Source organism: Helianthus annuus, chromosome 9 (genome assembly GCF_002127325.2).
Source record: "Helianthus annuus cultivar XRQ/B chromosome 9, HanXRQr2.0-SUNRISE, whole genome shotgun sequence".
In the NCBI taxonomy this organism is placed as follows: Eukaryota; Viridiplantae; Streptophyta; class Magnoliopsida; order Asterales; family Asteraceae; genus Helianthus; species Helianthus annuus.
In genome coordinates this window covers 55,301,285-55,317,737 of record NC_035441.2, presented here as the reverse complement: position 1 = coordinate 55,317,737, position 16,453 = coordinate 55,301,285, and the positions used below count along the sequence as shown (strand labels likewise).

At 40.1% G+C, this 16,453-nt stretch overlaps 1 protein-coding gene and 1 non-coding gene across 2 annotated transcripts; one reads left to right on the top strand and one right to left on the bottom strand.

The window, feature by feature from the left end:
* Positions 1 to 2,982: 2,982 nt before the first annotated feature.
* LOC110875899 lies at positions 2,983 to 4,734 on the top strand. The gene is made up of 2 exons (XM_022124094.1): positions 2,983 to 4,152; positions 4,357 to 4,734. Exons 1-2 carry the CDS (start codon positions 2,983 to 2,985, stop codon positions 4,732 to 4,734), a joined length of 1,548 nt encoding a protein of 515 aa, XP_021979786.1.
* A 4,878-nt stretch (positions 4,735 to 9,612) lies between these two features.
* LOC118482425 lies at positions 9,613 to 9,719 on the bottom strand. The gene has a single exon (XR_004868464.1). It is a non-coding gene; the product is annotated as a small nucleolar RNA R71 (small nucleolar RNA).
* Between the last annotated feature and the right edge of the window lie 6,734 nt (positions 9,720 to 16,453).

The following is a 16,453-nucleotide window of genomic DNA, read 5'->3' as shown; positions in this document are numbered from 1 at the left end:
GGATAAATGTATATATAGTGTATTCTAAAATTTGATAAGTTATATGTACTTTGTATGGGACTACTTCATCTAACAATCTTGTCTAACTGATATCGTGTATGTGTTGGAAATTGAAATATTTACCTAGTTAAAAAGAAACTAGCTACGTTAACAAGTATAATAATTATGCTTGAAATTTTGGTGCGACTCCCATACTTTTCTCCTCCTTTACGCAAGAAATTATGGCATGGGAATTTAATAATACACCATACATGCTTAGCATGTTTTTCCCTGCAACTTACCCATAACACTTTCCTTGTTTGACTTTATCCAAAAACATCATGACTATGCATGAGTTTATCTTATTTTATAAACCAACTCTAAGAGATACATATCACATATACATACATACACATTAGCCTTCTTCCTCCTCTATCTCGCATAAAACCGAACCACCACCGTGAACCTACCTGGACCACACATCGCCGACCATGTTTCGAGTCTGCCGCAAACCGACTTGATTGCGCCACCCTATACCACTAAGGGCTCGATGAGGTTTAAACGTTGTCGTGTTTTCAACCGTCCCACACACACCAATACCGCCACTTTAAACCGCCATACGGACCACCGAAGCGAATTACGTCTTCCGGCATCATATCGCTCCTTGTTTCGATCTATGAGGTAAACGAACATACTACCTTTGTTATTAATATGTTTTAGTTAGAGATTTCCGATTTGAGTTAAGGGTGGGTTGTCTCCGGCGATTTAATCGGAAAGGGTGTCATCAACCGTGTATTTGTATGTATGAGCGAGTGCTAGTTGTGTAGGTAGGTGTTTGTTATGTGTCGAGTGTGTAAGTGTGTGTGTGAGTCTGAAAGTTTGGTTTGTGTTGCATGTGTGTGTGTTTGATTTATGTATGTGTGTGCATATCGATGTAGTGTATTTTTTTAAAAGAGTTAGTGATGTATGTGATGTTGTGTGCATGCATGTGTTAGAATGTGTGTGTCAGTAATATGTGTGGATCCATATGTGTATGATGTGGTGTATTAAAACTTTAGTGTTATTAATTTATTAATCATTTAAATGTCAATAATCTAAATGTTACCATGTATTAAAATTTTGGTTATATAATGATCTGAGTCAAACATACTCATGTAGTGTTAAACATTTTTGCAAGTGAACATCTAATACTTAAAAATTAGAATTGTAAAATCCGTTTATATATAACACATCACTTAGACAAATAATCTATTTATAAAAGAAAATTAATAATTATGTTGAATTTGTTCAGTTATCATATGTACATCTCAAAATTTTATAAAGATTATATTTTTACTAAATAAGATATAAATTTGTATGACAAGTATTCTAAACACATATACTATTTGTAAATTTGCAAGAACGTTAAGAAAGGTAGAAAATTATATTTTGTACAATTTCTTTTTTTTTTTAAAAGACCTACGTAAATTATAGTGCAAGTTTAAATGAGTAGATAAATTATAAATTATTTTTATATGTTAAGTTGATTAAAGAAGTTGTGGTGAGTATGAACCGAAAGCGTATAATAAATTATGTCGGGAAAGTTTGTTCACGATCGTCGGGAAATCCAATGAAAGATCTCTTAATTTAAATAAATAAATAAATTAAAACAAAACTAATCTAGTAGAACGGGATTTAGGTTGGCATAATTATTGAGGACGACTCGATTTAGATTTGTGCTTTGCTTGCTAAGACAAGGTATGGATTCCTATTTCTGACATCATAGTATTTTTATCATATCCGTCACTTTGCAGTACGGATTTTTGTGTGTTCCGTTAACTGTTTGATATGTGATGTGTTATCTGAATCAATATGGTATGGTTTGTAAGATTATTAGTGTGATGTAACATGCCATACCTTAGACTTGTACTCGTGGTCGCATGTTCCTATTAGTATTATTTTCAGTTGGTTGTAAGCTATTTACACTTATCGTGACAGTGCGTAATAAAAGTCACGGCGTCTCTAGCTTGTGCTCGTGTAGAACCTTGGCCCCTAGAGGCGTATAGATCGATCTTAGTTCCGAGTTTGAGTTTGTTGCATGGAGATGGAATAATGGGTGAACGCCACACTCACCATCTCATAGGTTCATGGACTAGCTAGCTGTGTACCAGTTTGTATTTGGCTCTGGGTGCTTCCTTATTACATGATTTATGGTTGTGACATTCAAGGTCACCTAATAAGTATATGCGTCTGATACGTTTGTGATATGATACGATCCATCCGCTACTGTGCCAATTATACTTTAGACACATGTTTCTGGTTCGGTTAATCATCTACTTCAGTTTAATTTCTGTACCCGTATTGGATTCATTATTTCAATATCGTTTCATGTTTCTTTCTTTTCGTCCATCCTTACTTGTACTATTGTTCTTTTCATTACTGAGCAATTCTTTGGCTCAGCCGTAGTTTTCTTTTTGTGTTTTTCTTGTCTTGTTTACAGGTAATCAGGGATAATATGGGGAATCAGTAATGAGAGACTAATGGATGTTCAAGAGTATTTAAAGACTCTTTAATTTTGTTAAATCATGTACTTTTAAATGAACTTAAGACTTAGGGTATTTTGAGACGTGTATGTCACCTTGAATCCTATCTTATATTAAATGGATGTGTTTTGGTTATGATATTCGTAATAGTAACGCTTCGACCTGCCTTGGGTTGGGGTGTTACAGTTATGGTATCAGAGCCAAGTCTCTTTCCTATAGATAACTTAAACCTTAATAACAAAACACGTGAGGTAATGGGTAGACGACGGGTTAGGATTCCTCTTTACCATTTTCCGCTTAATGTAAAATCTCAATGCTCATTCGAAAGTCGTCTTTTCAGATGGCTCCTAAAAGACGTGTGAACACTCGTCGTAGTGGGACTAATACCTCAGACGACACTCCTCTTGAGGCTCTTGTTGCTAACGCCGTCAATACAGCTATTGTGGGTTTAGTTCCTAACTTATTACAGTAGTTACAACAAATGAATCATGGAGGTAACCATAACGGACCACCACCAGGAGGTAACCATAATGGACCACCACCAGGAGGTAACCACAATGGGCCACCTCCCGGAAATAATGTTAACCCTCCTGTTAGCATCCATGGATGGCTTGCACACTTCCAAAAACAAAAGCCGAAATCATTTAGTACTGCTACTACACCAGTTGAGGCGGAAAACTGGATCGCTCATATCGAGAAATTGTTTGAAGTGTTGGGCGTTGATGATGTGTTCAAAGTCAGGCTTGCTACTTATAAATTGGAGGACGATGCTCATAGGTGGTGGAAGATCTTGAAAAGTTCTCATGGAAGAGATAATTACGCAGCTACACTCTCATGGGAGGAGTTTCGCTCATTATTTTATCAGCAGTATTTCACTGATGCTGATCGTAGTGAATATCTGAGAGAGTATTCATCCATCATGCAGAGAAATGATGAGCCTATTATAGAATTTAAGAATCGTTTCTGTCGCTTGCTTAGTTTTCTAGGCCCCGCTGCTGGCACAACAGAGCAGCAGACGAACACTTTTAAATGGGCTATATGTGACCGGGATAGGAAGTTTATCCTAAATCTTCGTTTCAATGACATTAATGAGATTGTTGATGTGGTTAAGAACTTGGATAATGATAAGAAGCATCGTCAGAAGGCGTTTGATGATAACCGCAAACGCCCAAGGGAAAATAATCAGGATCACTCTTCTTTTCGCGCTGGAAACAATCAGTCCTTGGCACCCCGAGACCGTAAACATCGCTCTGATAAGAATTTCAAAAATCAGTCACGAAATGGGAGGAATCGAAATCAAAATCATAAGCCTGCACAGAATCAAGCACAACAAAATCAGACCCCCATTAGAGCACAACAATCGAATCGTGATCCTCCTTGCGCCACTTGCGGGAAACCTCACAAAGTTATTTGTCGCCGAGCTGAAGGCCTTTGTTTCAAATGTGGAGATGCAGGACACATGATTAAAGCTTGCCCTCAGCTTGCCCCTAAAGCCAATACCGGGGGTAATGCTAGACCTACTGTGGGAGGACGTGTGTTCGCGCTGATAGCTGATGACGTAGCAAATGCTCTAGGTACGGTTTCCGATTATTTACGCATTGGTGAACGTGATATCTATGCCTTGTTTGATACTGGTGCAACACATTCGGTGGTATCTCTCTTATTTGCTAAGCACTTGATGACTATGCCTACTACTTTAGAATACCCTTTAGTGATATCTACTCCCTAAAGAAATTCTACTATCATCTCTCATGTTTATCGAGATTGTCCGATCCAAATCGCGTCCATTATTCGTCCCGCAAATTTGTATCCCATTCAGATGAATGACTTCGATGTTATTCTTGGCATGGACTAGCTCTCTCGGCATAACGTCTCGATTGAATGTCAGACTCGTTGCATTCTTTTTGGAAATCCTCACCGTCCTAAATTCATTTATCAAGGGACTCAACCTCGTAAGCCATTGAAAATAATCTCTGCATTTAAGGCCCAAAAGTTTCTTTCACACGGGTGTGTAGCATTCCTGGCTTCGATAAAAGCTACGTCGTCGAATGAGCCCAACATCTCTGATTATCCAATTGTCTGTGAGTTTCCTGGTGTCTTTCCTGAAGAGCTACCTGGACTCCCACCAGATCACGAAGTGGAGTTCACTATTGATCTGATTCCTGGTGCCGAACCGATTTCTAAAGCACCGTACCGCATGGCGCCTCTAGAGCTCAAGGAGCTCAAAGAGTAGTTGCAAGAGTTGTTGGAACTTGGTTTTGTTAGACCAAGTGTCTCGCCTTGGGGCGCACCGGTTTTGTTCGTCAAAAAGAAGGATGGTTCTATGAGACTTTGTATTGACTATCGAGAGTTGAACAAAATCACCATTTTGAATCGATATCCGCTACCTCGCATCGATGATCTGTTTGATCAACTTCAGGGTGCAAAATGTTTTTTTAAGATAGATCTGAGATCTGGGTACCACCAGCTGAAGATCAAAGATTCAGACATTCCTAAATCAGCTTTCCGCACTCGGTATGGTCATTATGAGTTTTTGGTTATGCCATTCGGGTTAACCAATGCTCCAGCTGTTTTCATGGACCTAATGAATCGAGTCTTTCATGAGTTTCTCGATAAATTCGTCATAGTCTTCATCGACAATATTTTAGTCTATTCTAAGAGCAAGGAAGAACATGAGTACCATCTTCGTACCGTACTTGAAATTTTGCGACAGAAGAAGCTTTATGCAAAATTTTCGAAGTGCGAGTTCTGGTTAGACCGAGTAGCTTTCCTTGGTCATGTGGTTTCCACTGAAGGTATTTCGATGGATCCTGCTAAGGTGGAAGCAATCACTAAATGGCCTACACCTACCTCAGTCACCGAGGTTCGCAATTTTTTTGGCCTCGCTGGATATTATCGAAGATTTGTCGAAGGATTTTCAACCATCGCCTTACCTCTAACCCAACTTTTAAGAAAAGGGGTTAAGTACGCTTGGAATGATTATAGAGAGAAAAGTTTTCAGGAGTTGAAGAAAAGGTTGGTGTCTGCCCCGATTCTCACACTTCCATCTGGTACAGGTGGATATCAGAATTATAGCGATGCTTCGAAGAAGGGACTCAGATGTGTTTTGATACAACATAATAAGGTCATTGCTTACGCCTCACGCCAGTTGAAGCCGTATGAGGTTAATTATCCGACGCATGACCTTGAGCTTGCCGCTGTTATCTTTGCTCTAAAGATTTGGAGACATTATTTGTACGGAGAGACTTGTGATATTTTCACTGATCACAAGAGCTTGAAGTACATCTTTACACAAAAGGAGTTGAACATGAGACAACGACGTTGGTTAGAGCTTTTGAAAGATTATGATGCCAACATCCAGTATCATCCAAGAAAGGTCAATGTTGTGGCCGATGCTCTTAGCCGAAAGAACTTTGGGACAATTTTATCTCTCCGATTGCAACCTCGTATTCTAACTGATCTTGAAAAACTCGGTATTGGTATCCATCTTGGTGACGCTGACGGTTATCTAGCCAGATTTCAGATTGAGCCCGACTTGATCTCGTGTATCAAGAGTTCTCAACAAGATGATGGAGAACTTTGGGCTATTATACAGAATTTGGAGGTTGGTAAGCAATCAGAATTTCGAATTGATGAAAATGGAGTAGTTTGGTGTGGAAAACGGTTATGTGTTCCTAATGATTCCACCCTACGTGAATCATTGTTAGCTGAAGCTCATAGTTCACCATTCTCTATCCACCCAGGATCTACAAAGATGTATTAAGATCCTCGTCAGCACTTTTGGTGGAACGCTATGAAAGAAGATGTAGCCAGATATGTTAGCAGATGTCTTACTTGTCAACAAGTGAAGGCAGAACATCAGAGAGCCGGTGGTTTGATTCAACCACTAGATATTCTGACATGGAAGTGGGATGACATTTCAATGGATTTTGTAATTGGTTTACCGAGGATGTTCAAGAAGAATGACGCTATCTGGGTTGTAGTCGACCGGTTGTCAAAGTCAGCTCACTTTTTTCCGATTCAGCAGGGATTCTCAGTTAATAGATATCTGAAGTCTTTACTCAAGAAATCATTAGACTTCATGGTATCCCAGTCTCTATTGTGTCTGATCGAGACCCACGGTTCACTTCACGCTTTTGGAAGGGATTGCAAGTCTCTTGGGGCACCAAATTGAGATTCAACACGGCATTTCATCCTCAGACAGACGGTCAGTCAGAGCGTACTATTTAGAAACTCGAGGATATGCTTCGAGCTTGTGCTCTGGAGTGGACAGGAAATTGGGATGAATATCTTTGTCTTGTCGAGTTTGCCTACAATAATAGTTGGCAACCTAGCATTGGTATGGCACCGTTCGAACTTCTTTACGGACGGAAGTGTAGAGCACCTATCTGTTGGGAGGAAGTTGGCGAGAAAATCATTGAAGGACCTGAACTAGTGCAAATTACCAATGAGAAAGTTGCTATCGTGATGTGCACAAAATGCAACATATAAATTACATCAATTGTGGCATAAAACTAACCCTTTTCTTAGTATTAATGTTGGAAAAAGTGTGCTTTTGTCTTCCTTTTGTATTTTCAGGATTAAATGAGCTCAAATAAACAAAAGAAGGAAAAAGGCAGCTAAATCTAACATAAATACAAGAAAAGGAACAAACGTGGCATGCCCGGCCTCCCGACAGCATCTTCCCAAGTAAAACAAGAGAACAGAAGGCTGAACACGCCCCGTGCTCAATGAGCACGGGGGCGTGCCCAAGTGTCAGCAGAAAAGACAAAGTGGTAGAAGCTTCCATCGCCCACCACGGGGCTGTGCTCAGCGGACACGGGGCCGTGGTCAACTATAAGATTCGCGGAATCCAGACAAATCTTGATAGTACAGATATGCTTCTGCACACGGGGTCGTGCTCAGCGGACACGGGGGCGTGGTCAACTAATGCAGACAAATTGCATTAAATGAAGAAAGAGAGGAGGATGGACACGGGGCCGTGCCCGAGCTTCTGTTCAGCCTATAAATAGGAGTGCTTGGAGCTCTTGCAACTCATCCCTTGGCACACCACCTCTCTCACACTTCACCCACCACCCACCACCATCACAACACCATCATCCACCACCATCATCCATTGTCCATCATAGAGTGTGTGAGTCGTCTCGGGATCCAAGATTGATCGTAAGAGTTCTTGACAATCAAAGGCCATGTTTGCCTAAGTCTCTTACATCACTTGGTGAAGACAAGTGTTTAGTGTAATACTTTTTTATTTTTAATCTTTTGCACTTTTTAATTGGTTATGTATTAATGACTTGAATAACTAGTTTCTTATGTTGAAGGTGATTCTTCCTTATCGTTTGTCCGTGGTGTCTTGGCATTATTTTACTGTCTATATAAAATAAAAGATTTTCACCATTCATGACTCCACGGTCTACATAGAGGTATGTTGGCTACCTGGTCGGGGGTTAAGGGAATGGTTTGGTAAGAGTCTTGCCATTGTTCAGTGTATAGATCCTGCAAAGGACCTGGGTCAAATTTAGTAGGACCTCCTTCAATACCCAACGGTATTGTATGGCGGGGGTCCAAACTCTTTGACCCCCTCATAAGTTAAACTACTATTAAAACTTTAACCCGGCTACTTAGGACTGTATCCTTGTTGACTCAGACTACTTAGCCGAGGGTAACGTCGCCTTCAAAAGAGGGGCCTACCACATTATGTATTAATAACTTAATTAATTATCTTTCAATAATCCGACCCTTTAGGATTGTATCCTTGCTGACTCAAACTACTGGGTTGAGGTTAACATCGCCTTCAAAAGAGGGGCCTACTACAATAACTAAGATAATCTCTTAAACAAGTGCAAAAGTGCGGAAATAATCAAAGGTTACACTACAAATGAGTCGGATCCAAGTGATTCATCTTGTCTATCTGTTTTTACTTTTATTTTACTTTTCAGCATTTTAGTTAGTGTTATTTTTCTAGTTTAAAAATCTTTTTCTAACTTTTTGATTTGATTAGACGTTGAGGATAAACCGGTATTAAAAGCTCTTGTGTCCTTGGACGACCTTGGTATCTTACCAACACTATACTACGTCCACGATGGGTGCACTTGCCCATATGTGTGTTTAGTGTTAGTAAATATCGTGTTTATAAATTTAAAACTTGGCTAAAAAGTGTAAAAAGGGCTTAAAATATACACCTAAAACATATACACACCGACACGCATCAAGTTTTTGGCGTCGTTGCCGGGGACACAAGGATTTTAAGAAAGTTAGGAATCAGCGGCGTAATCATTTTTTTTATTTTGTTTTATTTTTTAGGATTTTCTTAATTTTTTCAGTTTCTGTAGATCTCAGCACGGGCCGTGCCTGGTCGGACACGGGTCGTGCCCAACATTGTCACTGGCAGTTTTTATTTTCCGAGTTACAGAGAATTGAGCACGGGGCCGTGTCGGTGCAACACGGGCCGTGTCCAACTCCCCAGTAACAGGGATCCTGAAAACAATCACTGTATCTCCGGCCACGGGCCGTGCTCACTGAGCACGGGGCCGTGGTGAACCTTCTGACCAACATTCTTTTCTGATTTTATTGCAGGACTTGGAACCTAGGCACCACATCTGAACTTTCTACGTAGTGTATGAGCTCCAGTTCTAGTAGAGACATAAAAGAACCTCTAGAAGAACCCGAACGCTTTCTCAGAAAAAGACTTAAAGCTAAAAACCAAGAGAAAGTTTCGGGGGACCCACTTCCAATGGCGGACCAACGTACCCTCATGGATTACCTACGACCCACCGTGGGTAATCTCGGCGCCGCTATCAATGCACCGAATGTCGAAGCTAACAACTTCGAACTTCGGCCACATTTGATACAAATGCTTCAAAACTCCGCAACCTTCCATGGGCTTGCGGACGAGGATCCCCATCTACATATTACTAATTTCTTAGAAATATGTGATACCTTCCGGATGAATGGAGCATCAAACGACGCCATCCGCCTTCGGATGTTTCCATTTTCATTAAAGGACCGAGCAAAGGCTTGGCTCAACGCCCTCCCAGTTGGCTCGGTAAACACCTGGGATGAACTAGCCCAAAAGTTTCTATATAAGTATTTCCCTCCCGCTAAAACGGCTAAATTAATGACTGAAATTAATACATATTCACAAGAGGATGGGGAATCCTTATATGAAACACGGGAAAGGTTCAAGGAGCTATTGCGAAAGTTTCCTCATCACGGTCTTGCGGTATGGCAACAAGTATCCACTTTCTACAATGGGTTGTTGCCACACACAAGACAAACATTTGACTCTAGCTCCAGGGGACTTTTAGGTAATCGCCGCCCACATGAAATATACAATCAAATTGAGGAAATTACTCAAACCAATTTTCAGTGGCACACTCCCCGAGGCAATAAATCTATTGCCCCGGGCGCCCATAAGGTTGATGAAAGCACTTCTTTACAAGCCCAAATCGAGGCCCTTTCTTCAAAAATCAAAAAGTTAGAAATGACAAAAAGTGTCTCGGTTATGGCTTGTGAAGGGTGTGGTGGGCCACATGAAAGTTGGAGTTGTACGAAAGAAATAGATGATCAACCAGAGTCGGTAAACTACATTGACAACAGACCTAGGCAGTTGGGTCCTCCAACGGGTACGTACAACCAAGGATGGCGTAACCACCCTAACCTTGGTTGGAGAGAACCCGGCAATAGTAGTAACCCACAAAACCTAAACCAACGAACAAACTTTCAACAACCAAGAAACGAGTCACAAAATTTCTCTCAACAACAAGGTGGACGAGAAAGGCTTGAAGATACTGTATCTCGCCTCATCTCCGATACTGAAAAGAAAAACTCGGATCGATTTCAACAATTGGAATCGAATTTTAGAAATCAACAAGCTAGTATACAAAACATTGAAAAACAAATAAATCAATTAGCTCAAAATTTCTCCGAGTGACCACAAGGCGCGTTACCAAGTAATACCAAAACCAACCCGAAAGCACAAGTCCATCTCATAACATTGAGAAATCGTACCGTGGGTTCCGAAGAGGCTCCACCACCGCCAACTGAGGGAAGCACAACACTGCCCCAACAAGAGAAGGCTTCTCCTCCAATTCAAGAGCCTACTAAGGCTCCTCCGGTTCCATACCCCGGTCGGTTAATTCGTCAAAAGACCGATGAGCAATTCGCAAAATTCAAAGATTTATTAAAACAGTTGCATGTTAATGTTCCATTTATCGAAATCCTAACCCAAATGCCTAAATATTCAAAATTTATGAGGGACTTCCTCACTCATAAAAGGAAAACTGAATCATTGCAATTAGTTAACTTAGGCGAAGAATGCTCCGCCTTACTACTCAACAAACTCCCGCAAAAGAAAATTGATCCTGGAAGCTTCACAATTCCTTGCTCAATTGGGGAGTTCCCCATTCGCAATGCACAAGCCGATCTTGGGGCTAGCATAAACCTCATTCCCGCTTCAATGTTCAAACGACTCGGCCTAGGAAAACGAGCCCTACAGAGATGAGCATACAACTTGCTGACTGATCCTTCAAATATCCCCAAGGTGTCGCTGAAAATCTGTTGGTCAAAGTCGGAAATTTCGTATTCCCGGCCGACTTTGTCATACTAGACATGGAAGAAGACGCTGAAGTCCCTCTCATCCTAGGGAGGCCATTTCTAGCCACAGCGCAAGCAGCGGTAGACATGAATGACGGAACACTAACATTGAAGTTTGGGGAAAAGGAAGCAAAATTTGGGGTTGGAAAAAGAGTGGAAGACGAAGATCCGGTCGACTACATGAAGGTCATCAACTCAAGCTTGGATGATGCTCTCCGACGGTGCGTGGGATGCAAAACATCCCGCTTGAGTAACATATGACCAGGCTTTGGGTCTAGCCAAGGACCCTTATAAACGTGGCGCACCACGGAGGCATTCCGCGGAACTATCCTTAGTTTAGCTTAGAATAATTTTTAGTTTTAATTTTCAGGAATAAAACACACTCGGGATGGTAAAGGATGACAAGGGAAACTTGCACCAGCAACCCATGCACGAAAACAGGGCCATCCGGAAGATTTTTCTTCGTTACAGCAAGTTCAGCACGGGCCGTGTCCACCCGACACGGCCCCGTGCTGCACAATCTACAGAAAATGCCCAGTTCAGGTAATTGAACACGGCCTGTGTCCAGACTTCTGTTTCTTTTTACAAACTTCTGTTACTGGCACTTGAACACGGGGCCATGCCCGGACACCACGGGGCCGTGTCCAGAGTACCAGTAACATAAAATTTTGCTTTTTAACACCCATTTACACATTCAATCAACCTAAAAACTTATTTTTGGGACACATTGAGGACAATGTGTAATTTAAGTGTGGGGGGATGCTAAAACTTTGAATCTTGCAAGTCCTAATTAACAAGCATTACACAAAACTCTATTGGAACCGCTAATCACCCCAATTTTTTTCAAAAATTTTCATTTTCTTTTTACTTGTCTAGGTTTAATTTGGGAATTTCAAGTTCTAACAAGGTTATATTTTTACAAATTTACAACCGATAGCGTCGTGATAAAAAGAACCAACATAAGAAAATTATGAAACGGCATGACAAGCTTAGTTAAAATTTGATTATATATACTTGATCACATAAAAACTCATTCCCACAAAAGTGAGTTTTGAGCCTTTATTGAGCATACAAATACATATCTTTACACTAAATGCTCATTTTTCGTTTCTTGTGTTAATAGCCGCTTGGTTCTTACGACTCTAGAACTTGCCACGACAATGCATTCCCGGTCCTTACCAACTTAAACCTGAGTAAGTAAATGACAGAGGCATTAGGACTAACCCTTTTTTCTTTCTACACCATTATTTTTTCTTTTTTTCCACCTACCCAAAATCCCCCTAGTTAACCCCTTTGAGCCTAAACCTTTTCATTTCTTAGCCCAAAACAAACACCTTTTTTACCCACCTAATCCCTTTTTTATTTTAACCCTTTCTTTTAGTAACAAAGCTCGGTTTTTCCTATGACTTTGAACTAAAAAAATGATGATGAAACCAAATAAACAAACAAGTTTATCAAAAATAACTTTGTTTGAAAGAAATGGTTCATCAAAATAAAATAAATTGTCAAAAATAAAAAGTCTTTAAAAAACCGACGCTTTTTACGCTTTTCGTCCTTTTACTAACCACTAACCCAACCACCCACCTTTAGCCCAAGCCTAACCCTTCACCCAAAAAGTCCTCTTGATATTTACAAAGTTATATAGTTAAAAAGGAGGAGGATTGATTGCATGGCAAACTTATGGTAGGAGTAAGTTCCATGCCGCTCTCGAGAGATTCACTAAAAATACACCTTCGGCCGAGTGTTGAGTGATCCCCCGTGAGGTATGTGAACTTGTATATAAATGGAATTTTAAAGAGCCATGTTATGCCCTAATAAGTAATTTATCTTATGAAACGTTTTTAATAAATCATGACAAATAGGATTGTAAATAAATAAAAATAAAAACTTAATAAAGAATCTTGGAAATCCCGACACTCTATGACAAGCCCAAAAACCTTCTCTTCTACCCATTCCATTTGGGAGTGAAAAAGCCACATTATAAAGAGTTTTGCTTGAGGACAAGCAAAGATTCAAGTGTGGGGGTATTTGATGTGCATAAAATGCAACATATAAATTACATCAATTGTGGCATAAAACTAACCCTTTTCTTAGTACTAATGTTGGAAAAAGTGTGCTTTTGTCTTCCTTTTGTATTTTCAGGATTAAACGAGCTCAAGTAAACAAAAGAAGCAAAAAGGCAGCTAAATCTAACATAAATACAAGAAAAGGAACAAACGTGGCATGCCCGGCCTCCCGACAGCATCTTCCCAAGCAAAACAAGAGAACAGCAGGCTGAACACGCCCCGTGCTCAATGAGCACGGGGGCGTGCCCAAGTGTCAGCAGAAAAGACAAAGTGGTAGAAGCTTCCATCGCCCACCACGGGGCCTGCTCAGCGGACACGGGGCCATGGTCAACTATAAGATTCGCGGAATCCAGGCAAATCTTGATAGTACAGATATGCTTCTGCACACAGGGTCGTGCTTAGCGGACACGGGGGCGTGGTCAACTAATGCAGACAAACTGCATTTAATGAAGAAAGAGAGGAGGATAGACACGGGGCCGTGCCCGAGCTTCTGTTCAGTCTATAAATAGGAGTGCTTGCAGCTCTTGCAACTCATCCCTTGGCACACCACCTCTCTCACACTTCACCCACCACCCACCACCATCATAACACCATCATCCACCACCATCATCCATTGTCCATCATAGAGTGTGTGAGTCGTCTCGGGATCCAAGATTGATCGTAAGAGTTCTTGACAATCAAAGGCCATGTTTGCCTAAGTCTCTTACGTCACTTTGTGAAGACAAGTGTTTAGTGTAATACTTTTTATTTTTAATCTTTTGCACTTTTTAATTGGTTATGTATTAATGACTTTAATAACTAGTATCTTATGTTGAAGGTGATTCTTCCTTATCGTTTGTCCGTGGTGTCTTTGCATTATTTTACTGTCTATATAAAATAAAATATTTTCACCATTCATATCTCCACGGTCTATATAGAGGTATGTTGGCTACCTGGTCGGGGGTTAAGGGAACGGTTTGGTAAGAGTCTTGCCATTGTTCAGTGTATAGATCCTGCAAAGGACCTGGGTCAAATTTAGTAGGACCTCTTTTAATACCCAACGGTATTGGATGGCGGGGGTCCAAACTCTTTGACCCCCTCATAATTTAAACTACTATTAAAACTTTAACCCGGCTACTTAGGACTGTATCCTTGCTGACTCAGACCCTTTAGGATTGTATCCTGGCTGACTCAAACTACTGGGTTGAGGGTAACGTCGCCTTCAAAAGAGGGGCCTACTACAATAACTAAGATAATCTCTTAAACATGTGCAAAAATGCGGAAATAATCAAAGGTTACACTACACACGAGTCGGATCCAAGTGATTCATCTTGTCTATCTGTTTTTACTTTTATTTTACTTTTCAGCATTTTAGTTAGTTTTATTTTTCTAGTTTAAAAATCTTTTTCTAACTTTTTGATTTGATTAGACGTTGAGGATAAACCGGTATTAAAAGCTCTTGTGTCCTTGGACGACCTTGGTATCTTACCAACACGATACTACGTCCACGATGGGTGCACTTGCCCATATGTGTGTTTAGTGTTAGTAAATATCGTGTTTATAAATTTAAAACTTGGCTAAAAAGTGTAAAAATGGCTTAAAATATACACCTAAAACATATACACACCGACACACATCATATCGCTAGGGAAAAGTTGAAGGAAGCGCAGACTCGACAGAAATGCTATGCAGACCGACATCATCGAGCTTTGAAATTTAATGTTGTTGAGCGTGTTTTCTTACAAGTTTCGCCTTGCAAAGGCGTTCGTCGTTTTGGAATCAAGGGAAAGCTTAGCCCTAGATTCATCGGTCCATTCGAGATTCTTGAAAGAGTTGGTGAAGTTTCTTACCGTTTGGCTTTGCCACCTCAACTATCGCACGTGCATAATGTCTTTCATATATCCCTCCTTAGGGGATATAACTATCATCTGTTACATGTAGTGAATTATCCTTATCATCTTATTCATGAGGACTTATCTCTTGAGGAGGAGCCCGAAGCTATTATTGACCGCCAATAACGAATTATGCGTAGGAAGACTATTCCTTTTGTTAAAGTCCTTTGGAAGAACCATTCTGAACGTGAAGCTACATGGGAATTAGAAGACACGATCCGTTCTCATTATCCAAATTTGTTTTCATCTTAGTATCCCGAACTTCGATACGTTTTGATCATGTACGACTTTAGATTTGTTTCAGTCCCCGTTTACCTGCCCTTTTTGTAACTCAGTGATTTTTCTAATGTTTAATGTTTCGCTTATGCTTATATGTGATCTAAATTCTGTCCGTATCGGTTATCAGCATCTACCAATTTCGAGGACGAAATTTTTTTTAGAGGGGACGAATTGTAACGCTTGAAAATTTCCTAAATCGTTATAAAAGTTAAAATCTTGCATTGATATTTAGCATATAATTTAAACTTGACATTTAAAATAAGTTAAGGTGAGTTGCTCTAATATATATATTAAAAAATAGTTATTGTGTGTGCATATATATATAGTCTGGCTAAATGTATATATAGTGTATTCTAAAATTTGATAAGTTATATGTATTTTGTATGGGACTACTTCATCTAACAATCTCGTCTAACTGATAACGTGTATGTGTTAGAAATTGAAATATTTACCTAGTTAAAAAGAAACTAGCTACGTTAACAAGTATAATAATTATGCTTGAAATTTTAGTGCGACTCCCATACTTTTCTCCTCCATTACGCAAGAAATTATGGCATGGGAATTTAATAATACACCATACATGCTTAGCATGTTTTTCCCTGCAACTTACCCATAACACTTTCCTTGTTTGACTTTATCCAAAAGCATCATGACTATGCATGAGTTTATCTTATTTTATAAACCAACTTTAAGAGATACATATCACATATACATACATACACATTAGCCTTCTTCCTCCTCTATATCGCATAAAACCGAACCACCACCGTGAACCTACCTGGACCACACATCGCCGACGATGTTTCGAGTCCGCCGCAAACTGACTTGATTGCGCCACCCTATACCACTAAGGGCTCGACGGGGTTTAAACATTGCCGTGTTTTCAACCGTCCCACACACGCCAATACCGCCACTTTAAACCGCCATACGGACCACCGGAGCGACTTAGTCTTCCGGCATCACATCGCTCCTTGTTTCGATCTATGAGGTAAACGAACATACTACCTTTGTTATTAATATGTTTTAGTTAGAGATTTCTGATTTGAGTTAAGGGTGGGTTGTCTCCGGCAATCGCGGTTTGGAGTTTGTTTATGTTTGATTAAATATTCAGCGACGCACAAAATCGAAAATGTGTATTGTG

What these genes read in the sequence shown, in the direction of transcription:
- LOC110875899 (XM_022124094.1), top strand. Translation starts at nt 2,983, where the DNA reads ATGAATCATGGAGGTAACCATAACGGACCACCACCAGGAGGTAACCAT. An exon ending in CTGGTGCAACACATTCGGTG is followed by an intron (nt 4,153 to 4,356) that starts GTATCTCTCTTA and finishes GGCATGGACTAG; the next exon opens with CTCTCTCGGCATAACGTCTC.